Source organism: Salmo salar, chromosome 10 (genome assembly GCF_965601325.2).
Source record: "Salmo salar chromosome 10, fSalSal1, whole genome shotgun sequence".
Classification (NCBI taxonomy): Eukaryota; Metazoa; Chordata; class Actinopteri; order Salmoniformes; family Salmonidae; genus Salmo; species Salmo salar.
Genome location: NC_138300.1, coordinates 16,807,894 through 16,830,981, shown reverse-complemented (window position 1 = coordinate 16,830,981; position 23,088 = coordinate 16,807,894). Strand labels below are relative to the sequence as shown.

The 23,088-nt window shown below is 45.3% G+C and overlaps 1 protein-coding gene across 1 annotated transcript; it reads left to right on the top strand.

The window, feature by feature from the left end:
* Nucleotides 1–79: 79 nt before the first annotated feature.
* On the top strand, nt 80–21,199 carry plppr3b (phospholipid phosphatase related 3b). Its single transcript, XM_014216052.3, has 8 exons — nt 80–573; nt 5,253–5,359; nt 5,842–6,027; nt 6,415–6,544; nt 6,834–7,029; nt 7,862–7,919; nt 15,977–16,150; nt 18,667–21,199. Exons 2-8 carry the CDS (start codon nt 5,276–5,278, stop codon nt 20,086–20,088), a joined length of 2,250 nt encoding a protein of 749 aa, XP_014071527.1. The 5' UTR covers nt 80–573; nt 5,253–5,275; the 3' UTR covers nt 20,089–21,199.
* The last annotated feature ends 1,889 nt before the right edge of the window (nt 21,200–23,088 follow it).

The window sequence follows — 23,088 nt, the reverse complement described above, 5'->3', positions numbered from 1 at the left end:
ACGCACGCACTACACAAAAGGCTACGCACTTCACAAAAGGCTACACGCTCACACCCTTCCCCGCTTCTTCTGCTCTCACATTCTTTTTGCAGTAGCCTATGATGCATCATTGACAGCCCCCCGTTCCCCCATGACGGAATACTAGGGCTGTAAATAGACAGGTTATCAATTATTATCTGTCATCTATCTAGCCAAGGTCAGGAGCGAGACCACAGTATCCGAGGCAACCTTTTGAACCAGGAGTGGTGCAAGGCATTTCTCGCTGAATCGCCAGTGTTGCCCAAGTCAAAAGACTCCCGAGGCCGGGGAATCGTGCATTTTCACTCCACCAAAGCTGCACCCACTACACGCTTTCTTCGGGATCGCTCCGTGTGAAACGTGAGCAGAAAAAAGAAAGTGAAATGGACTGAGTTGCTGTGAGAAACGTTGACAGTATTTCCTCTTGCGGCGCGTAAAGGGGGGACAGCAGCAGTAGTAGCCTAGTCTTACCGTCACATCTATTCCTCGTGCTATATCTAATCAGTTAACTTTAGCTGATTTTCAATTTATTATTTGTATTTACGTAGAGCCTAGGTGAGTTTTGGTCTTTATTATTATCTTACAAGGATTGTATGCTTTAAATGTCTTTTTTTTTATTTTTTACTTGATGTCTGATATGCATAGCCTAGGCTAATTGATCGAATTAATTATAGCACTTTCACTGTGTGCATGTAAAGCAACCATCATAAATGATCATGTTATTTTCAGCCATGTGCTGTTAATAGTCATATAGGTAGCCTGTCCTAGTGATTCATATAAAATGTGATTCCCATATGGATTTGAGGTATAGGCTATTGCCTCACTCACCAGACAGCACGTTTTGTCGTTGTGCCATGTAACCGCCGTTAATTTTTGGTGTCCTGACGCTTAGCATACATTAAAAGATAAAAATCAATGCAGCAGTTTTATCTCTGGATTTTTCTCAATTGATAAGCACCGCACGTTGTATGGCAGCTGTACACCTAGGAGCTAATGCTTGGAATTTGTTTTATTGTTGCACCAACTATGCTCATGTCTGCCTGTGTGTGTGTGTCTGTGTGTTTGTCTGTCTGTCTGTCTGTCTGTCTGTATCTACCTACTTACATTACATACCTACCATAGTTGTATAGCTAAGTTAATTAAGTTGTATTACAGTAGTAGCATTATTCGTTTGTTTTGGAATATTGAACTTGCTTAATCCTCTTTATCAGTCTGATCCTGCCTTAGTTATACACTGCCAGTCTTATCCCTGCAATCAATAATAAGTTGTTAGGAGGTCCTAGGGATGTCACGAAATGGTCACCTAAAGTCGTCAGGTCTTGTGTCATGGTCCCCTGGTTTTTTGTCTAGTTCCCAGTTTGTCCCGGGACGTTTTTTTGTTGTTGACATTCTTGTGACATTGTGTCATGGTCCCCTGGAGGTTTAATCTAGTTCCTGGTTTGTCGCGAGGACGTTCTTTGGACGTTGTGTCATTATCTCCTGGAGGTTTTGTCTTGTTCCCGGTTTGTCCCGGGGTGTCCTGAGGACATTGTGTCTTGGTCCTCTGGAGGTTTTTGTCTAGTTACCGGGTTTGTCCTGGGGACGTCACCTGATGGTATCATAACCAGCAGCGTTGTGTATTTTTATTCATACAGTAATTACGATTTAACATGTCCTCAGCTGGGATTTGAACTCAAAATCTCTTGGTTCGTAGCATTATGGATCTTCCTGCTACTCCACCATGTCTGTATCAGTGACTGATTTAGACAAAACCTCCAGGGGACCATGACACAACGTCCCAAGAACATCCTGAAAACGTCTTCAGGGAAATCCCCGGGACAAACTGGAAAGTAGAAAAAAATCCCCCTTGGGACCATCACGCAACGTCCTAAAGACTAGTAAAATGAACGTCCTAAAAAGGTCCTGACATGAAGGTCCTGACATGGTCCTCAGTGACGTCCTGGGAGCTTACAGGGAACTAGACAAAGGTCCCCCAGAGGACATTCCCTTGGGACCATCACGTGATGTCCTAAGGAATAGTAAAATGAACGTCCTGAGAACATCCTAAAACGATCCTGACATGGTCCTCAGTGATGTCCTAGGAACTTAAAGTGAACTAGACAAAGGTCCCCCGGAGAACGTTCCCTTGGGATCGTCATGCGATGTTCTTAGAATGTTCTCAGAACGTCAGAGGGATAACATTGCACCGAAACCCTTAAGGGACCAGATGGAAACGTGGTTGAATGTCCTCAGAATGTCCCTGGTTTGTTGGGATTAAAATTGGTGAGTTACAGGGGTTATATATATATATATATATATTTATTTTTTTTGGTCTTAGACTGAGGGACCATTTTGACTCCCACTTGAGAGCAACAATAGCCCCAGTGAGGACAGCTGTGATCTGCCATTTTCTAATCCGTCTTGTTTAATTGAAAGACTCCCCATTCAAACCCTCTCGCTGGCTGTCAAGCAGGTTTTCTGACCACAGGCATACACAGACCTCAGTTTGTTTGAGGCACTGTCTACACCCCCTTTCTCTCCTCTCCACACTCCCCACCCCTTCAACACACACATACCCCTCTCCCTCTCGCCCCTCTCTCTCTCTCTCCCTCCCTCCCTCCCTCTTTTAAGGAAAATCTGGCTCCTCTAGATAAACATGTCTTTTCCCCAATGAAAGACGAGCCCTCTGTTGGCATTTTACCTCCCTCACTCTAGGGTTGTCTTGTCAAGTATCTTGGCACTTGTATTTTCCCTACACAAACAGCAAGCATCTATATGCTCAGGGAAGCACTTTCTTTTTGAGGGATTACATAACACATTTATACACCATACATAACAGCTGCATTAATGCTACACTATGTCAATTGCAAGTTGATATCACCGCATACCCTATTTCAACCTGTAGATGTTGATATAAGCTGACATAAGCAGTTGTAAATGTTTGTACAGTGCATGGTGTTATAAATCAGTCATCAATGTCTTTTATATATATATATATATATATATATATATATATCGAGAGAGAGCCTTATTTATTTTGTCTTTTGTTTTCCTCCATATTGTACATATTCTGATTCCTAAATATCTAAATCACTCAGACCTCAACAGGGGTCTAATGTGAAGATGAGATGCAGCTATATATATCATATGTATCAATCTACACAACAGATGGTGTGGCACATGCACTCATCCCCACATTGCACTGCTGTTGAGGTATGAAAACCTCCAACACATTTCGATATTGGTGCCAATTATCACTTAACTGGAATGTATGGCACATTTTTTGGGAACATTCTCTTGGCAAAACAAAATAAGAAAATGAGAACCTATCACAATTTTGCTGTTCTTCAGTACCTACATTAAGACGGCTAGCAATACCTTTCCAAAAACAGACAACAGTCAGCACTAGTTAGTTACTTTGGCATCATCCTCTCTGTAGGTATGGGTTTTCAGCACTAGTTAGTTACTTTGGCATCATCCTCTCTGTAGGTATGGGTTTTCAGCACTAGTTAGTTACTTTGGCATCATCCTCTCTGTAGGTATGGGTTTTCAGCACTAGTTAGTTACTTTGGCATCATCCTCTCTGTAGGTATGGGTTTTCAGCACTAGTAGTTACTTTGGCATCATCCTCTCTGTAGGTATGGGTTTTCGGCACTAGTTAGTTACTTTGGCATCATCCTCTCTGTAGGTATGGGTTTTCGGCACTAGTTAGTTACTTTGGCATCATCCTCTCTGTAGGTATGGGTTTTCGGCAGTAGTTAGTTACTTTGGCATCATCCTCTCTGTAGGTATGGGTTTTCGGCACTAGTTAGTTACTTTGGCATCATCCTCTCTGTAGGTATGGGTTTTCGGCACTAGTAGTTACTTTGGCATCATCCTCTCTGTAGGTATGGGTTTTCGGCACTAGTTAGTTACTTTGGCATCATCCTCTCTGTAGGTATGGGTTTTCGGCACTAGTTAGTTACTTTGGCATCATCCTCTCTGTAGGTATGGGTTTTCAGCACTAGTTAGTTACTTTGGCATCATCCTCTCTGTAGGTATGGGTTTTCAGCACTAGTTAGTTACTTTGGCATCATCCTCTCTGTAGGTATGGGTTTTCAGCACTAGTTAGTTACTTTGGCATCATCCTCTCTGTAGGTATGGGTTTTCAGCACTAGTTAGTTACTTTGGCATCATCCTCTCTGTAGGTATGGGTTTTCGGCACTAGTTAGTTACTTTGGCATCATCCTCTCTGTAGGTATGGGTTTTCGGCACTAGTTAGTTACTTTGGCATCATCCTCTCTGTAGGTATGGGTTTTCGGCACTAGTTAGTTACTTTGGCATCATCCTCTCTGTAGGTATGGGTTTTCGGCACTAGTAGTTACTTTGGCATCATCCTCTCTGTAGGTATGGGTTTTCGGCACTAGTTAGTTACTTTGGCATCATCCTCTCTGTAGGTATGGGTTTTCAGCACTAGTTGGGCTCCCGAGTGGCGCAGCGGTCTAAGGCATTGCATCTCAGTGCAAGAGGTGTCACTATAGTACCTGGTTCGAATCCAGGCTGTATCACACACAATTGGCCCAGCGTCGTCCGGGTTTGGCCAGAGTAGGCCATCATTGTAAATAAGAATTTGTTCATAACTGACTTGCCTAGTTAAATAAAGGTTAAAAAAAACATAATAAAAAAATAACAATTCTGTGCCAGAATAAGCTTATCAAGGTTTTGTATGTGTGAAATATAACAATGAAGGATCCGCTTTCAATGTGTGTCCACTCACTGGCAAACTAGGCTTATACAAGTTGGCCTACCGTGCCTGTAAACCATATGCTCAAGCAATGGAATCAGGAAAATAGATTAGTGTCTAGGTTAGAGGGTGCAGTTCGGGTCCTCGAAGGCCGCTGGTTGTCCTGCTGGTTTTTGGCTTTTAACCTGTGACTGATTTCTACCTGGAACAAGGTGTGTGCTCTCTCCACTAAACCAGTAACATTCATTTATCAATTCAATGCCAAGGAGAAACGAAACCCAGCGGTACTGCGGAACATGAGGGCCTGAGTTGTGCTCCCCAGGAGTTTTAAAATCTCATTCATTATCATGGACAGCTATGTGTTTTACCATTGAATTTGACTACATGGCATTCAGGGCTCTTATCAATTTTAATGGAATAAATAAATTCATTATATCCATTTTAATATAGTCTATTAAAATAGCTAAGAAATGGCCCTGAGCTCATTCAGTACTATATTTTTTTGTTAACCTTCAACTATGTGTTCTTTCAGGTTTGTCCACATCAGACGTCACAATGATGACTCCAAGAGACCCAAAGCCCAAGAAGAAACCGCCGAAAGATAGCTTGACTCTGTTGCCATGCTTCTATTTTGTAGAGGTGGGTAGAAATATCAGCGTTATGATAGCAAAGAAAAGGGGAAATTCAACATGTTATAATGATAATCTGTGGTTGTATCTGATTGATTGACTGAACGAATGAACGAACAGACAAATGAATGAACCAACTAACAAACACATATTGATTAACTCCATCAGAATATATTTGTCTGGCGCTCTGCATTTCTCTCTCTCTGTGTCTTCTGGTTTGTCATTATCATGGGTGGATACATTTGGGTCAATACGCTGAAGCTGAGGATGACCTGCTTTCCTATCTTTTCCGGCCACATGTCATTATTTTAAACGATCTGAACCTCATCTATTCAAGTATCTAGTTAGTCTATTTAAGGGACCCCTTCTGGTTCAAAACGCAAAACTTCTATATAGTTATCTTTAAGATTAGAGTTAGTGGTAGTAAGTATAGTGATAGGTCAGACAGCAACCTTTCACCTACACTTGCACTTCCTGTTTCTTGTTTCCCAGCTGCCCATTGTGGCTTCTTCTATGGTGTCGCTCTACTTCCTGGAGCTGACGGACCTGCTTCAGCCTGCCCAGGTAGGCTTCCGTTGCCATGACCGCATGCTGAGCATGCCCTACGTTGACGGTGGAGATGAGCTCATCCCTCTACTCATGCTGCTCAGCCTGGCCTTCGCTGGTCCGGCCGCTTCGGTGAGTACACCCCTCTGAACACACTTGCGCTCGTGCAGGCACCCACCCACACACACACACACAAACACGCACGATGCTGCTCTGCCTGCAAAAGTACCCATCTAAACACTCCCACACATGGCCTATGTGAAACATTATGTATAATTAAGCCATTATACACTCAAACTATATGAACTCATGGTAAAAACATTCAGACAAAGTATAGTTGTCAAATATATAGGCTTACATTTAAATCGGACCATATAACATGGGACCAAGTTCACACATACAACAATCTAATACTCAAATAGCCCAGTCTCTGAGATGGGGTTCAACACAATGAGCAAGTCCAAATGTATTGATTAGTGCTGCCGTATCTCTGATTGTGTGATCTTGTCGTCTGGTCAGATCATGATGGGGGAGGGCCTGGTCTACTTCATGCAGTCACGGCTTAAGATCCGCCCCGGGGTGGAGGGCAGCATCAACGCCGGCGGGTGCAACTTCAACTCCTTCCTTCGGCGAACGGTGCGCTTCGTAGGTATGGTTCCACACTGTGGAGGAATGTCGCTTGTTCAGGGATATATCCAGTGTGACAATGACTCCCTCCCTCTCGCTCTTTCTTTCTTGTTTTCACTACTCTCTTTTTCAACTCATGTCACTCCTCCGCTCCCTCCTCTTTCTCTCAATCTCCCCGTATTTCTCTTCACATCACCACCCACCTCTCTCTCTGTATTTCTGCTCCCCCTCTTCCTCCCTCTCTTTTCCTCTCATTCACCGTCCTCTCTTTTCACTCCCCTTTTTCTCTCTCTCGCCCTCTGTCTCTCCAGGTGTCCATGTGTTTGGGTTGTGTGCCACGGCTCTAATGACTGATGTGATTCAGTTGGCCACAGGTTATCACACTCCCTTCTTCCTGACTGTGTGCAAGCCCAACTACACACAGCCAGGGGTGGCCTGTGATAAAAACCCCTACATCACCAAGGACATCTGCTCCGGTCACGACCAGCACGCCATCGTCTCTGCCAGGTAGCTACATGACATAACATAACCACCTGACCCAGGAAGGATTAAGGTTCTGTTACAGTATCCATACTAGAATACCAGTTTGAATTAAGCAATTGTTTTTGGAATGCATTGTTAGTAGTATGCTAGTCTGGATAATGGAACATAGCTTTTGTGTGTTCTCGTCTCTGTGTATCACTCATGCCGGAAGTCCCAATCAAAAAGACAGAGTGGTTCAAAGGCTCTCACTGAGGCAATATAAACAGTGTAAAGGGAAAAAGATTCATTGGGAAAAATGAAGGATAGATATGAATTTAATGGGTTTTCAAGGAAATTACGTACTAAGTATTGGAATGCAGCCTTGGACAGAACATTGTATATCCTCAGAGGATGAGTCTCAATACTCATGAAAAGCCTACTTTTCTTGTTTTCTTCCTCTCTGGACCACTGATCTGAACCGACTGGCTAGGTGAAACCCAAGACAGGTTTTCTGTTCCTCCATTTTGCTTTCAGATAATCCATCTCATCCAGTCTTAGATATACTAAGTGATCAGGAATTGGTGTTAGTAAGGAAGCCATTTTGGGGTATTTCAACACAGATTCACAGATCAGTCATAGACAGATAAACAAGGATGTATCGATACTGTACACTTAGACAGATACAGCACACCTTGACAGCATCACCACAACAACAATAACCCGCATTGTAGCAATGTGTAGGTGTGATCTTTATTCCATACTAGCACTGTTCTCTCCCCTTTCACATTGTGATCAAAGCTGTGGGACATATGGTGTCTGTCTGTCTGCTGCTCTTGCATTTCATCTCGCCACAAACATATTTTCTCTTTCTCGTCAGGAAAACCTTTCCCTCTCAGCACGCAACCCTGTCTGCCTTTGCTGCTGTGTACATATCAGTAAGTACACCTCCTGCAACAAATGCACCGTATGAAGTGTCACTGGATAGGTTTCCATCCATTGGCAACAGATTTTCAAGCAAATATTCAAAATCTGCACAAAAACAATGCATTTTCCCACCAGATATGGGTTTCCATCAAATTGACTTGTTGCGGATAAAAGGCTGTCCGTGATGACGTAGTGCACATAAATATTGATTTTGCAGTTAAATGCCCATGTATCGAATAAAAGAATACAACTTAAGTGGGTTTCCAGCGCATTTTCAAATTTACTGATGGTTTTGTCACAAAAATGTTTTGCGCTATATAGCGAGTGTGCCCACTCTGGTCTCAGCACATGCACTCAAGCCAACAGCTCACAGATACAGTGTGGGTACTCTGAGTAGGTTACCTACAGTACATGATGACATTATTATGGACAAAAGAGCAAGATCATTTGTATTTGTCAAACGGCAGCCAAGCATCGATCATCATGTCACCAGAATAAGACCCTCGATATTTATTGGAAAGAAGCATCAAGGTCATCACCGTGCACTTTCACCATCCTGTGAAGTTCACCATCATTTTTTAAATCTGTAGCCTAATAAACTGCATTCTTTCCCGAGTTGTAATGGGAGGCCCACAGAACATATCATCGCGTGACTCCAAGTTTACTTTGATATGATAGTTATTACGTACACTCAGTAGCAAGTTTATTAGGCACACACAACTATTTAAAAAAATTATAATAATTCACCTTTAATTAACCAGGTAAGCTAGTTGAGAACAAGTTCTCATTTACAACTGCGACCTGGCCAAGATAAAGCAAAGCAGTGCGACAGAAACAACAACACAGAGTTACACATGGAATAAACAAGCATACAGTCAATAACACAATAGAGAAAAAATAAAGTCTATATACAGTGTGTGCAAATGGCATGGAGGTAAGGCCATAGTAGCAAAGTAATTACAATTTCGCAGATTAACACTGGAGTGATAGATGAGCAGATGATGATGAACAGATGATGGTGTGTAAGTAGTGATACTGGTGTGCAAAAGAGCAGCAAAGTAAATAAAAACAATATGGGGATGAGGTAGGTAGATTGGGTGGGCTATTTACAGATGGACTATGTACAGCTGCAGCGATCGGTTAGCTGCTCAGATAGCTGATGTTTAAAGTTAGTGAGGGAAATGTAAGTCTCCAGCTTCAGCGATTTTTGCAATTCGTTCCAGTCACTGGCAGCAGAGAACTGGAAGGAAAGGCGGCCAAAGTAGGTGTTGGCTTTGGGGATGACCAGTGAGATATACCTGCTGGAGCGCGTGCTACGGGTGGGTATTGTTATCGTGACCAGTGAGCTGAGAAAAGGCGGAGCTTTACCTAGCATAGACTTATAGATGACCTGGAGCCAGTGGGTCTGGCGACGAATATGTAGCGAGGGCCAGCCGACTAGAGCATACAGGTTGCAGTGGTGGGTGGTATAAGGCACTTTGGTAACAAAACGGATGGCACTGTGATAGACTACATCCAATTTGCTGAGTAGAGTATTGGAAGCTATTTTGTAGATGACATCGCCGAAGTCAAGGATCGGTAGGATAGTCAGTTTTACTAGGGTAAGTTTGGCGGCTTGAGTGAAGGAGGCTTTGTTGCGGAATAGAAAGCCAATTCTAGATTTGATTTTGGATTGGAGATGTTTGATATGAGTCTGGAAGGAGAGTTTACAGTCTAGCCAGACACCTAGGTATTTGTAGTTGTCCACGTATTCTAGGTCAGAACCGTCCAGAGTAGTGATGCTAGTCGGGCGTGCGGGTGCGGGCAGCGAACGGTTGAAAAGCATGCATTTGATTTTGCTAGCGTTTAAGAGCAGTTGGAGGCCACAGAAGGAGTGTTGTATGGCATTGAAGCTCGTTTGGAGGTTAGTTAACACAGTGTCCAAAGAAGGGCCAGATGTATACAGAATGGTGTCGTCTGCGTAGAGGTGGATCAGGGAATCAACCGCAGCAAGAGCGACATCGTTGATATATATATGTAACAGTGTAGGTTCCGTCCCTCTCTTCGCAACAACCCGGGCTCGAACCAGGGACCCTTGCACACATCAACAACTGACACCCCACGAAGCATCGTTACCCATCGCGCCACAAAAGCCGCGGCCCTTGCAACGCAAGGGGCAACCCTACTTCAAGTCTCAGAGCGGGTGACGTCACCGATTGAAACGCTATTAGCGCGCACCACCGCTAACTAACTAGCCATTTCACATCGGTTACACTCACCCCCCCTTTGACCTCCTCCTTTTTCCGCAGCAACCAATGATCCGGGTCACGGCACCAATGTAACAGTGTAGGTTCCGTCCCTCTCTTCGCCCCAACCCGGGCTCGAACCAGGGACCCTTGCACACATCAACAACTGACACCCCACGAAGCATCGTTACCCATCGCGCCACAAAAGCCGCGGCCCTTGCAACGCAAGGGGCAACCCTACTTCAAGTCTCAGAGCGGGTGACGTCACCGATTGAAACGCTATTAGCGCGCACCACCGCTAACTAACTAGCCATTTCACATCGGTTACATATATATACAGAGAAAAGAGTCGGCCCGAGGAAAAAAATAAAAAAATAAAAAAAATGGAACCCTGTGGTACCCTCATAGAGACTGCCAGAGGTCCGGACAACAGGCCCTCTCCGATTTTACACACTGAACTCTGTCTGCAAAGTAGTTGGTGAACCAGGCGAGGCAGTCATTTGAGAAACCAAGGCTATTGAGTCTGCCGATAAGAATGCGGTGATTGACAGAGTCAAAAGCCTTGGCAAGGTTGATGAAGACGGCTGCACAGTACTGCCTTTTATCGATGGTGGTTATGATATCATTTAGTACCTTGAGCGTGGCTGAGGTGCACCCGTGACCAACTCGGAAACCGGATTGCACAGCGGAGAAGGTACGGTGGGATTCAAAATGGTCAGTGATCTGTTTATTAACTTGGCTTTCAAAGACTTTAGAAAGGCAGGGAAGGATGGATATAGGTCTGTAACAGTTAGGGTCTAGAGTGTCACCCCCTTTGAAGAGGGGGATGACCACGGCAGCTTTCCAATCTTTAGGGATCTCGGATGAAACGAAAGAGAGGTTGAACAGACTGGTAATAGGGATTGCAACAATGACGGCGGATAATTTTAGAAAGAGAGGGTCCAGATTGTCTAGCCCAGCTGATTTGTACGGGTCCAGGTTTTGCAGCTCTTTCAGAACATCTGTGATCTGGATTTGGGTGAATGAGAAGCTGGGGAGGCTCGGGCAAGTAGCTGCGAGGGGTGCGGAGCTGTTGGTTGGGGTAGCCAGGAGGAAAGCATGGCCAGCCGTAGAGAAATGCTTATTGACATTTTCGATTATCATGGATTTATCGGTGGTGACCGTGTCGCCTAGGGCAGTGGGCAGCTGGGAGGAGGTGCTCATGTTCTCCATGGACTTTACAGTGTCCCAAACCTTTTTGGAGTTAGAGCTACAGGATGCAAATTTCTGTTTGAAAAAGCTAGCCTTTGCTTTCCTGACTGACTGTGTGTATTGGTTCCTGACTTCCCTGAACAGTTGCATATCACGGGGACTATTCGATGCTATTGCAGTCCGCCACAGGATGTTTTTGTGCTGGTCAAGGGCAGTCAGGTCTGGAGTGAACCAAGGGCTATATCTGTTCTTAGTTCTAAATTGAAAGGGGCATGCTTATTTAAGATGGCGAGGAAATTACTTTTAAATAACGACCAGGCATCCTCGACTGACGGGATGAGGTCAATATCTTTCCAGGATACCTGGGCCAGGTCGATTAGAAAGGCCTACTCGCAGAAGTGTTTTAGGGAGCGTTTGACAGTGATGAGGGGTGGTCATTTGACCGTGGACCCATAGCGGATGCAGGCAATGAGGCAGTGATCGCTGAGATCCTGATTGAAAACAGCAGAGGTGTATTTGGAGGGCAAGTTGGTCAGGATAATATCTATGAGGGTGCCCATGTTTACGGATTTAGGGTTGTACCTGGTGGTTTCCTTGATAATTTCTGTGAGATTGAGGGCAACTAGCTTAGATTGTAGGACTGCTGGGGTGTTAAGCATATCCCAGTTTAGGTCACCTAACAGAACGAACTCTGAAGATAGATGGGGGGCAATCAATTCACATATGGTGTCCTGAGGGGGTCTATAGCAGGCGGCAACAGTGAGAGACTTATTTCTGGAGAGATTCATTTTTAAAATTAGTAGCTCGAACTGTTTGGGCATAGACCTGGAAAGTATGACAGAACTTTGCAAGCTATCTCTGCAGTAGATTGCAACTCCTCCCCCTTTGGCAGTTCTATCTTGATGGAAAATGTTGTAGTTGGGTATGGAAATCTCCGAATTTTTGGTGGCCTTCCTAAGCCAGGATTCAGACACGGCAAGGACATCAGGGTTGGGGGAGTGTGCTAAAACAGTGAGTAAAAAAACTTAGGGAGGAGGCTTCTGATGTTAACATGCATGAACCAAGGCTTTTTCGATTACAGAAGTGAACAAATGAGAGTGCCTGGGGACACGCAGGGCCTGGGTTAGTCTCCACATCACCTGAGGAACAGAGGAGGAGTTTGATGAGGGTACGGCTGAAGGCTAGCAAACTGGCCGTCTAGTGCGTTGGGCACAGAGAATAAAAGGAGCAGATTTCTGGGCGTGGTAGAATAGATTCAGGGCATAATGTTCAGACAGGGGTATGGTGGGGTGCGGGTACAGTGGAGGTAACCCAGGCACTGAGTGATGATAAGATGATCTCTGGACACGCTAGTTATACTGGGTGAGGTCAAGGCATGTGTGGGAGGTGGGACTAGGGGCTCCGCAGTAAACTAAAACAATGATAATTATCCTAAACAACATTATACAAGGCATATTGACATTTGAGAGAGACATAAAGCAAGGCATAAAGCAATCACAGGTGTTGATTGGGAGAGCTAGCTAAGTCAACAACGGATAAGACAACAACAGCTAATCAGCTAAGACAACAACAACCGGTAAAATGGCGGTGAATAGGCAGAGAGGGTCGGTTAACTACACACAGGGCCTGAGTTCGGGGCTAGGGCCGACAGATAAACAAAGGTAAACATAGTGGAGTACCGTGATAAATGGACTGTCCAGCAGGCATCAGCTATGTAGCCAAGTGATCATAGGGTCCAGTGTACAGAAATAGATGAAACAAGGAAGCCGCAAGGTAGTCGTTACTACGCTAGCACGCGGGAGACACGGCGTTTAAAGTTAGCAGTCCGGGGTAAGTAGAAGCGTCTGCTCTGTCGTCCGGCAAAGGCCGGTTGAATGCACAGCTGATGGAATTACGTCTGCGGACCAGTCGTGGTGGTACGGCGGTGCGCCGTGTCGACGAAGGGACTGGCCAGATGGCGAAAGAGGTATTGTAGTTGTGGTAATTTCGTTTGCTAGCCGGGAGATGAGTCTGGCTCAGGGCTAGCTTCGGGGCTGGGTCACTCAGTGGCAGCTAGCTAGCTGTGATGATCAATGGTCCAGGGTTTACGACAGGAATCTGGCGTTGTAGTGGAGAAAAACAGTCCGAGGCTGGCAGGTATTATCCAGGCTAAAAAAACACCTGGTGCCTGAGCAGAGGGTAAAGGCCGCTAGCAGTGGCTAACAATGACTAAATAGCTAGTAACTTAGCTAATTAGCTGACTACCTTCTGATGAAAGTTTTGGCTATAGGGTCTAAAAAAAATTGTGGATCCGTGTCACATTGTGTGAGGCGGGTTACCGGAAGGTATATTTAATTTAAAAATGGAAAAGAGATTGAAAATAAATTGGAATACATACAAAAAAGACGAAAAATACAAAAAGTAAACGAGAGGACAACAAACCACGTCTGCACTGCTACGCCATCTTGGATATACAGAAGGTAGCGGGGTCAGACCCCCCTTTGCCTCCAGAACAGCCTGAATTCTTCAGGACATGGGAACATTGCTCAATTGGTCTCAAGGAACCTAACATGTGCCAGGAAAAATATTCCTCACATTATTACACAACCCGGCACTAGCCTGTACTATTGACAGGATTTGCTTACGCCAAATCCTGACTCTGCCATCAGCATGATGCAACAGGAACTGGGATTCGTCAGACCACTCCTCAGTTGTCCAGTGTTGATGATCACGTGCTCACTGGGCCTGCTTCTTCTTGTTTTTAAGTGATAGCAGTGGAACCCGGTGTGGTCGTCTGCTGCAATAGCCGATCCATGACAAGGACTGACAAAATGTGCGTTCTGAGATGCAGTTTATTACCTTTTTTCAGCGAGCTGTTTTTACCTACAGGACTGCCGCTGACTGGATGTTTATTGTTTGTCGCACCATTCTCTGTCAACCCTAGACTCTGTCGTATGTGAAAAGCCCAGGATTCCAGCCTTTTCTGAGATACTGGAACCGGCGCCCATGGCACGGCCGATCATACCACGCTCAAAGACACTTAGGTCACTTGTTTTGCCCATTTAACATTCAATCGAACAGCAACTGAATGCCTCAATGCCTGTATACCTGCTTTATATAGCAAGCCACGGCCACGAGACTCACTGTCTGTAGGGGTATACCTAATAAACTCTCCAACTGAGTATACAAAGCATTATGAACACCTGCTCTCTCCATGACATAGACTGACCGGGTGAATCCAGGTGAAAGCAATTTTCAATCAGTGTAGATAAAGGGGATTTTTAAGCCTTGAGACAATTGAGACATGGATTGTGTAGGTGTGCCATTCAGAGGGGGAATGGACAAGACAAAAGATTGAAGTGCCTTTGAACGAGGTATGTTAGTAGGTGCCAGGCGCGCACTGCAACGCTGCTGGGTTTTTCACATCCAGCCAACTTGACACAACTTTGGGAAGCATTGGAGTCAACATGGGCCAGCATCCCTGTGGAAGGCTTCCAACGCCATAATACATTTTACAAGATCCCTCCTTATGTAACAGTGTAGGTTCCGTCCCTCTCTTCGCCCCAACCTGGGCTCAAACCAGGGACCCTTGCACACATCAACAACAGTCACCCACGAAGCATCGTTACCCATCGCGCCACAAAAGCCGCGGCTCTTGCAACGCAAGGGGAAACCCTACTTCAAGTCTCAGAGCGAGTGACGTCACTGATTGAAACGCTATTAGCGTGCACCACCGCTAACTAACTAGCCATTTCACATCGGTTACACTTACAAGATCCCTCCTTGTCTAGCGTATTTGGTTTTTGTCGACATTTTGGAAAGTTTGGCCAACAAATTTGCTGTTTCCATCAGGCCTGTCGTGACATTTTTTATCCGACATGTACTAAACCTGGTTAGGGACCATATTACATGTTACAGTGGACACACCAATTAAAGAGGCAGCATTGACATTCATGTAAGCAAAAGCATCCAGAGAGTTCATAGCACTGTTAGAGTGTATTGCTAGGGCCAGGTGAAATTTTATGTGGCAGTGTTTCTCATAGGCCCCTAAGACTCAAATGAAAAAGTGCCTGTCGCTTTAAGTCAATTTATAAACAAAAACTGCGACTAAACATGATTGGCTAGTTTTATTGATTAAACATGCCGAGAATGCTAAGGAAGGATCACTCCCCAGATTCCGTTTTGGGCTTTTTTTGTGTGTTGTTCAGTGGCTGGTCAAGTACAATAGCAGATTGATTAGCCACAAATTAGGGAATTGTGTGCTAATATTGTTTGAGAATAAAGTGGAATTGTAACCAAAGTATTCACACCAGATTCTCAATGTACAAATCCCTTGCGCAAGTCTGTCCCAACTATATAATTTTAAGGAAGAGCTTAACGTATTGTGCCATGCTGGCTTTTCCCCCATATATATATATATTTGATAGCTTAAATTGAAATTTTTGCCTCAAACCGCTTAAAATATTATCATCAAGCTTAAAATATGTGGATTAAATTAAGGGAAAACATGTACAAGGCATTTTTGGTTTATAAATAGCTCAAGAACTTAATGGTTTAGGACCCGTTTTTGAGCAGAAATAAAATGTATCATATACATAGAAGAATGGAATGTATTTGAGTTTTTCTGTTATAATATCTCACCATGTATTTTCTCAATTTCTCTCTACTTGCAGATGTACTTCAACTCAACCATCTCAGACAGCACCAAGCTGCTGAAGCCAGTGTTGGTGTTTGCGTTTGCCATCGTGGCGGCTCTAACCGGCCTCACCCAGATCACCCAGTACCGCAGCCACCCCATCGACGTCTACGTGGGCTTCCTCATAGGGGCCGGCATCGCTGCTTACCTGGTAAGACCTAACTTCCATTGACATCTATCTTGACTTGTGACATTTATTTGACAGTGATGATGCATATTAATCTTCATTTCTTTTTTTATCTGCAGGATTGACAGGTGGTTAAAACATTTAGGAACATGACATTTAAGGATTCTATCAAAGCTGATATAAAAAGGGCTATTCGTGCGCACATACATTTCTGAAAGGTACAGTACCATTCAAAAGTTTGGACACACCTACTCATTCAAGTTTTTATTTTTATTTTTACTATTTTCTACATTGTACAATAATAGTGAAGACATCAAAACTATGAAATAACACATATGGAATCATGTAGTAACCAAAAAATTGTTAATCAAATATTTGATATTTTTGATTCTTCAAATAGCCATCCTTTGCCTTGATGACAGCTTTGCATACTCTTGGCATTCTCTCAACCAGCTTCACCTGGAATGCTTTTCCAACAATCTGAAGGAGTTTCCACATATGCTGAGCACTTGTTGGCTGCTTTTCCTCCACTCTGTGGTCCAACTCATCCCAAACCATCTCAATTGGGTTGAGGTCGGGTGATTGTGGATGTCAGGTCATCTGATGCAGCTCTCCATCACTCTCCTGTTTGGTAAAATAGCCCTTACACAGCCTGGACATGTGTTGGGTCATTGTCCTTTTGAAAAACAAATGATAGTCCCACTAAGCGCAAACCAGACGGGATGGCGTATCACTGCGGAATGCTGTGGTAGCCATGCTGGTTAAGTGCGCCTTGAATTCTAAATAAATCACACACAGTGTCACCAGCAAAGCACCATCACACCTCCTTCTCCATGCTTCACGGTGGGAACCACACATGCGGAGATCATCCGTTCACCTACTCTGTATCTCACAAAAACACAGCGGTTGGAACCAAAAAAATCTAAAATTTTGATTAATCAGACCAAAGGACAGGTTTCCACTGGTCTAATGTTCATTGCTCGTGTTTCTTGGCCCAAGCAAGCCTCTTCTTCTTATTGGTGTCCTTTAGCAGTGTTTTCTTTGCAGCAATTCGACAATGAAGGCAATCTGAGGTGCAGTTAATTGTTGATTTCTGAGGTTGGTAACTCTAATGAACTTTGGTAGCTCTAATGAGGAAGACCTCACTCTGGGTCTTCCTTTCTTGTGGCGGTCCTCATAAGAGCCAGTTTCATCATAGCGCTTGATGGTTTTTGCGACTGCACTTGAAGAAACTTTAACATTTCTTGACATTTTCCGCATTGACTGACCTTCATGTCTTAAAGTAATGATGGACTGTTGTTTCTCTTTGCTTATTTGAGCTGTTCTTGCCATAATATGGATATGGTCTTTTACCAATAGGGCTATCTTCTGTTTACCACCCCTACCTTGTCACAACAAAACTGATTGGCTCAAATGTAAAGAAATTCCACAAATTAACTTTTAACAAGGCACACCTGTTAATTGAAATGCATTACTCATAACTACCTCATGAAGCTGGTTGAGAGAATGCCAAGAGTGTGCAAAGCAGTCATCAAGGCAAAGGGTGGTTACTTTGAAGAATAACAAATATAAAATATATGTTGATTTGTTTAACACGTTTTTGGTTACTACATCATTCCATATATGTTATTTCATAGTTTGTATGTCTTCGCTATTAATCTACAATGTAGAAAATAGTAAAAAATAAAGAAAAACCCTGGAATGAGCAGGTGTGTCCAAACTTTTGACTGGTACTGTATATGTGAGGGGAGTCTACCGACTACTTCCTGTAGTAGCCAAAACCATTCTGCAATTTGATTTGAGGCGAGCACTGGAGAGGAACGTGTTATTCACCAGACAGTGATGTAGAATTTCAGCTGATCAAACTGCACTGCATACCATCTCTCCCTCCCTCCCCCACTTAAACGGCTTACCTGCAGTTTAGTGCTAGGCTCTTTGATATCTCCAGATTGCTGCTCTTATTGAAGTTTTTCACACTCCTCCCTCTCTCATTTGCGTTCCGCTTTCACACGACTATCTGTCCTCAGGGAGGGATGGAGTTCACTTTTATGCCCATCATTCCATTCTTGCTCTCTCTCTCTCTCTCTCTCTCTCTCTCTCTCTCTCTCTCTCTCTCCATTTTAGACACTCTCTTTCCATCCTTCGTCTGACTGGGGATTATTTGAACAGATTCTGGAATTGTCTTTCTATGACGTTCTGTCTGTCTATGGTGGGGCCTACTTTACATACCCATTTGTCTTATCATGCTCGCTCATTCGTATGTCATTTTTTTCTCATAGCTCTTTTCTGTCTCATATCTCTTCCCTTCTCTCATTTCCTCTTGGTCCCTATGTTCTCTCACTCTTATCGGAGATAGCGAGCGGTGGTTAGAGCTAGCTCGTCAGTTCTGTTTAAGTCGGCTTCCTCTGGAGTGTAAAGCGCAGGGCAATAAACCAGGCAGACGAATGATAGTGAACGATAATGACTTTCCACAGGACTATTATGCCGAGTAGCTGTGGAGGGATTTCAGGCGACCAAGGCCTTCTCTTCTTCTCTTCCAGGCTTTCCACGCCGTTGGCAACTTCAGGTCCTCCGACGACATCATCTTCAAGCCAGCTCCGCCCCCCCAGAAGGAGGACGCCCTGCGAGCGCTGACCCAGCGGGGCCACGACTCGGTCTACAACAAAGGTGTCGCCTCAGCATCGGAGAGCGCCGACGAGATCGCCGCACCGCCCTCCCTGGACCGGCTGGAGGGCATGGTGCGGCCGCTGCAGCGCGAGAAGGCCTCCATCGGGAGCTTGAAAAGGGCCAGCGTGGACGTGGAGCTCCTGGCGCCCCGCAGCCCCATGGGCCAGCAGACAATGGTGACCTTCAGCAACACGCTGCCCAGATCTAGCATGAACGCTAATGGGGGCCTGGGCACTAACGGGGGCCCAGAGGAGCCCATGATGCCTACTCAACCCGTACAAAGGAGGCTCAAGGCTGTGCAAGTGCCCATGGACCCCATGCGCTCACAGCAGTTGGTGACGGAGTGGAAGCAGAAGTCCATGGAGATGCGGGGTCTGAGCCTTAGGGATGAAGCCGAGCGGGATGCCAGCGAGGAGGGCTCTGAAGGGGGGGAGGAAGGGTCCGAGGACGGGGGGCCACAGGCCTCGCTTTATCCATCTATGGTGCAGTCCAACAGGGGAGCTTCCGCCGGTCCAATCCCCATCAGTGTGGGGCCTCCAGGGAGTGCCAGGGTGGTGGCAACTCCTAGACCCCCCCACATCCCCGAGGCGGGTCCCCCGCCAGTGTCACCCAAAAGCGCACTAACCCGCGCCAAGTGGCTGTCCATCACAGAGAAGAGCGGTGGCGGCGGGTCGATTCGCGGGGCACCCAACCAGCCGCGCATCATGCAGGTGATTGCCATGTCCAAGCAGCAGGGCCTCCTCCCTTCCTCCTCCTCAGGGGGCACGCCCAAGTCCTCCGAGACCACCTCCACCTCCTCCTGCACCTCCTCTACGGCCAGCGCCGATTCGCCCCACTACCGCCCGCCCTCAGAGGCCCAGCGTGATTCGGCCATCATCACCGTAGACGCCCACGCCCCCCACCACCCGGTGGTGCACGGTGGCCCGCCCCCCTGCTCGGGCAACGGGAACCCCTGGGAGTGGAGGGGCGCGTCCAACGGCAGCGACCCTCGAGACTCCTACGAGCTCAACGACCTGAACCGCGGCGACAGCGTTGGTGCTCGCGGCAGCACTGGCAGCTTCCGGCCGCACCAGACCATCTCGCCGTGCTCCTCCACCGGCGACGGAGACCCAGAGATGCTTCCCCCTCTGCCCCTCCCCCACACGGAGGTCCCCCACGACGGGAGAAGCCGGGAGTCCACTTTACGACGCAAGACTGCGCTAGTCCTCCTGGAGAGGGACATTCAATTTCAAAACAAGAGTGAGCAGGAGAACTACTATAAAAAAATTCAAGGTGGCCGGAGGTATAAGGATTAGTCACTAACTAACTGATAAGCCTTACAGTCGAACCACAAAACAGCACAAAACCTGGACTGACAAGCTGGGCTCTGCTGTTATGCATCTCTCGGACTTTGTGTGTTATCAAAGGAGCTGTGCAAAACGGTTGTAAGCTACTATGATGTATGCTAGACGGAGGGAAACATCTTGACTTGATGTGGGACCCTGAGGTATTTTCAGGAGCACATAGACATTTTTTCAAAGGTTCAAATCAGAAGCACACCACCACGCAACACAAACCAAAAAAAGGACACCGTATTAAAGCTCCGTCTGCTGAGCCGAACCAGGCAATTTTGTTACATTTCTTTATTGACTCCATCTTCCTTCCAATGTTTCTCCTGTTATGACCACTCGATGGGCTGATTGTCTAGTGTTGGAATGGCATCTACTGTATGTTGTATTCTCTCCGGTGTTAGTGCTTGATTGCTAATGTGTAGATTGTGAGCATGTATGTCTGGGTGTTTTTGTGTGTTTGGGTCAGTGGGTCAGGTGCTTGTGTGTATGGGTGTGTGGGTATGTGTTGAACAAGCAGTGTGCTTTTAAAAAAAAAACGTTATTCTGCGGCAGAACGTTCGGAGGCCCGTGATGGTGCCGATTCTCAAACAAAATTCAGACCTTTGATCTTAACTTCAAAATGAAGAAAAACAACAAAATGTAACATGAACTTCCTTATTTGAATGGAGAATACCAAGAGGACTGAATGGCTGTAAATCGTGCAAAGGAGTGTTTTTCAATTTCAACATTTCCATATGGATGTTACTTTTGAGACAGCGACGGGAGTACCTTTTAACTTAAAGCATTAACCGTGTGTATTTTTGGCTGGACATGGTATAAGAGAAACCACAATAAGAAAAGTGACATCAGTCATTTGATCAAAGCAATAGAGGCAGTATGTGTAAAATAGAATGGGTTATTTTAATGGTTTCTTTTTGCTGATCGTTGAAAGCCTCGAAGTTAACATGTATACAAATCAGCATACTCCTGTGGATGGACTACTGCATGTATGTGGCTGTCAGGTTGGAAATACTACTTTGTCAGTAAACAAGAACAAAAAAAGAAAGAAATTAAAAGTTGTCATTAGTAACTGAACTGTGAGGTACTAGTGTGGCAAATGTTGTATATCTGAGACTTTATTGTCCACCAAAGCCCTTCAACTTACAATCAGAATATGCATCGATTCCTCACAACAACTTTAGAATATGCTGTATTCTGGCTTCTTTCAAAGCGCGTTCTAGTGCTGCGCACGAAATTCCAGCCATGTGCCTTTTTAAAGGGAATTTACCCACTGTTAAAGAGATTGCATTCATGGTAAATGCTGCCGATGTCAGCTCAAACGTAAATTACCTTTAAAAGGACCTTCCGACACCGTCTGAACAAGTGCAATATATTTGTTGTCAATGCATTTCGGGTTGAATCCTGGCCTTAGTGTGTCGACTGTATCATTTAATTCAGTAAATTATGACCCAAACGAACCCATTACTTTTTGGTTTGTTTTTATTTTTTACCCCTTTTTCTCCCCAATTTCGTGGTATCCAATTGGTAGTTACAGTCTTGTCTCATCGCTGCAACTCCCGTACGGACTCGGGAGAGGCGAAGGTCAAGAGCCGTGCGTACACCGAAACACAACCCAACCAAGCCGCACTGCTTCTTGGCACAATGCCCACTTAACCCGGAAGCCAGCCGCACCAATGTGTCAGAGGAAACACTGTACACCTGGCGACAGTGTCAACATGCACTGCACCCGGCCCGCCACAGGAGTCGCTAGTGCGCGATGGGACAAGGACATCCCTGCCGGCCAAACCCTCCCCTAACCCAGACGACGTTGGGCCAATTGTGCGCCGCCCCATGGTTCTCCCGGTCGCGGCCGGTTGCAACAGAGTCTGGACTCTGAATCTCTAGTGGCACTAGAGATACCCCGAGTCCCTGGTTTGAGTAGCACCCTGCGTTGTCCCCTAACAATACAATATCTTAGACTAGAATGATTAGGTCACACAGTCTGTCTTCCTAGAGTTGGCCTACCGTAACACTGTACTCATGAATCATGCATGAATCTTCTTCCAAAAGGAGATGAGTCAGGAAGAGTATTGGCTGTGTGGGGTATTAAGCTCTTTAAAGGCTGTCTATTTTCCTCATTCTAAAACTCTCAGCCACCATGATACACATCCATCCTCATTACACTATAGGCTACCATAAGTAGTTAATTAAAGGCCAAACAGACCACTATTTTGTCTAGAAAGTAGACACATTGGTTTGTCTGGGAACAGCACAATGTGTTCTCCCCCATTTGTTTAATTAAAGTAGTTTATCCTAAACGCACTCAAATGCACAACGGACTACACAACCGTTGGAGAGGCGCTCATTTGCTGGATTACCGTGCGAGTTGGGGTTCACTAGCTAGGCGATCAGGCTGGTGTCAGGGAGATGGAGAGAGAGAAGGGAGCCCCAGGCACCAAACAGATTGCTGTGGATGGTGTCCACGGCCACTGGGGGTCTAAATGAGCACCAAAACGCCTGCGGGCATACAATGACTATGATTTATTACTGAGGAATATGCTCGACAGACACACAGGCATGTATGCTCAAACACACACACACACACACACACACACACACACACACACACACACACACACACACACACACACACACACACACACACACGTGTTCACATGGATGTCTCCACTCACAAAGGCACACATGCATAGCTACATACAGTAGTACAGGAATTCACTTCATTAACCAAATGGAATCATTGCAAAACACAGCATTGCATCTTCTCTGTTTAATAAATTAAGCTAAACTATGTTTTGCAGCCATTTTAATGAGTCAATTCTCAGGGCAAATTGTGTAGTCTCCAAATCATTACTTTCCCTAATCCTTCTCTTTTAGTCTGTTAACTTCTTCTCTCATGCGGATTTCAAACGATGCTCTTAAATTGAGGTGCCGGAATAGAGATCTGCATGCCCCATGAGGTGACTG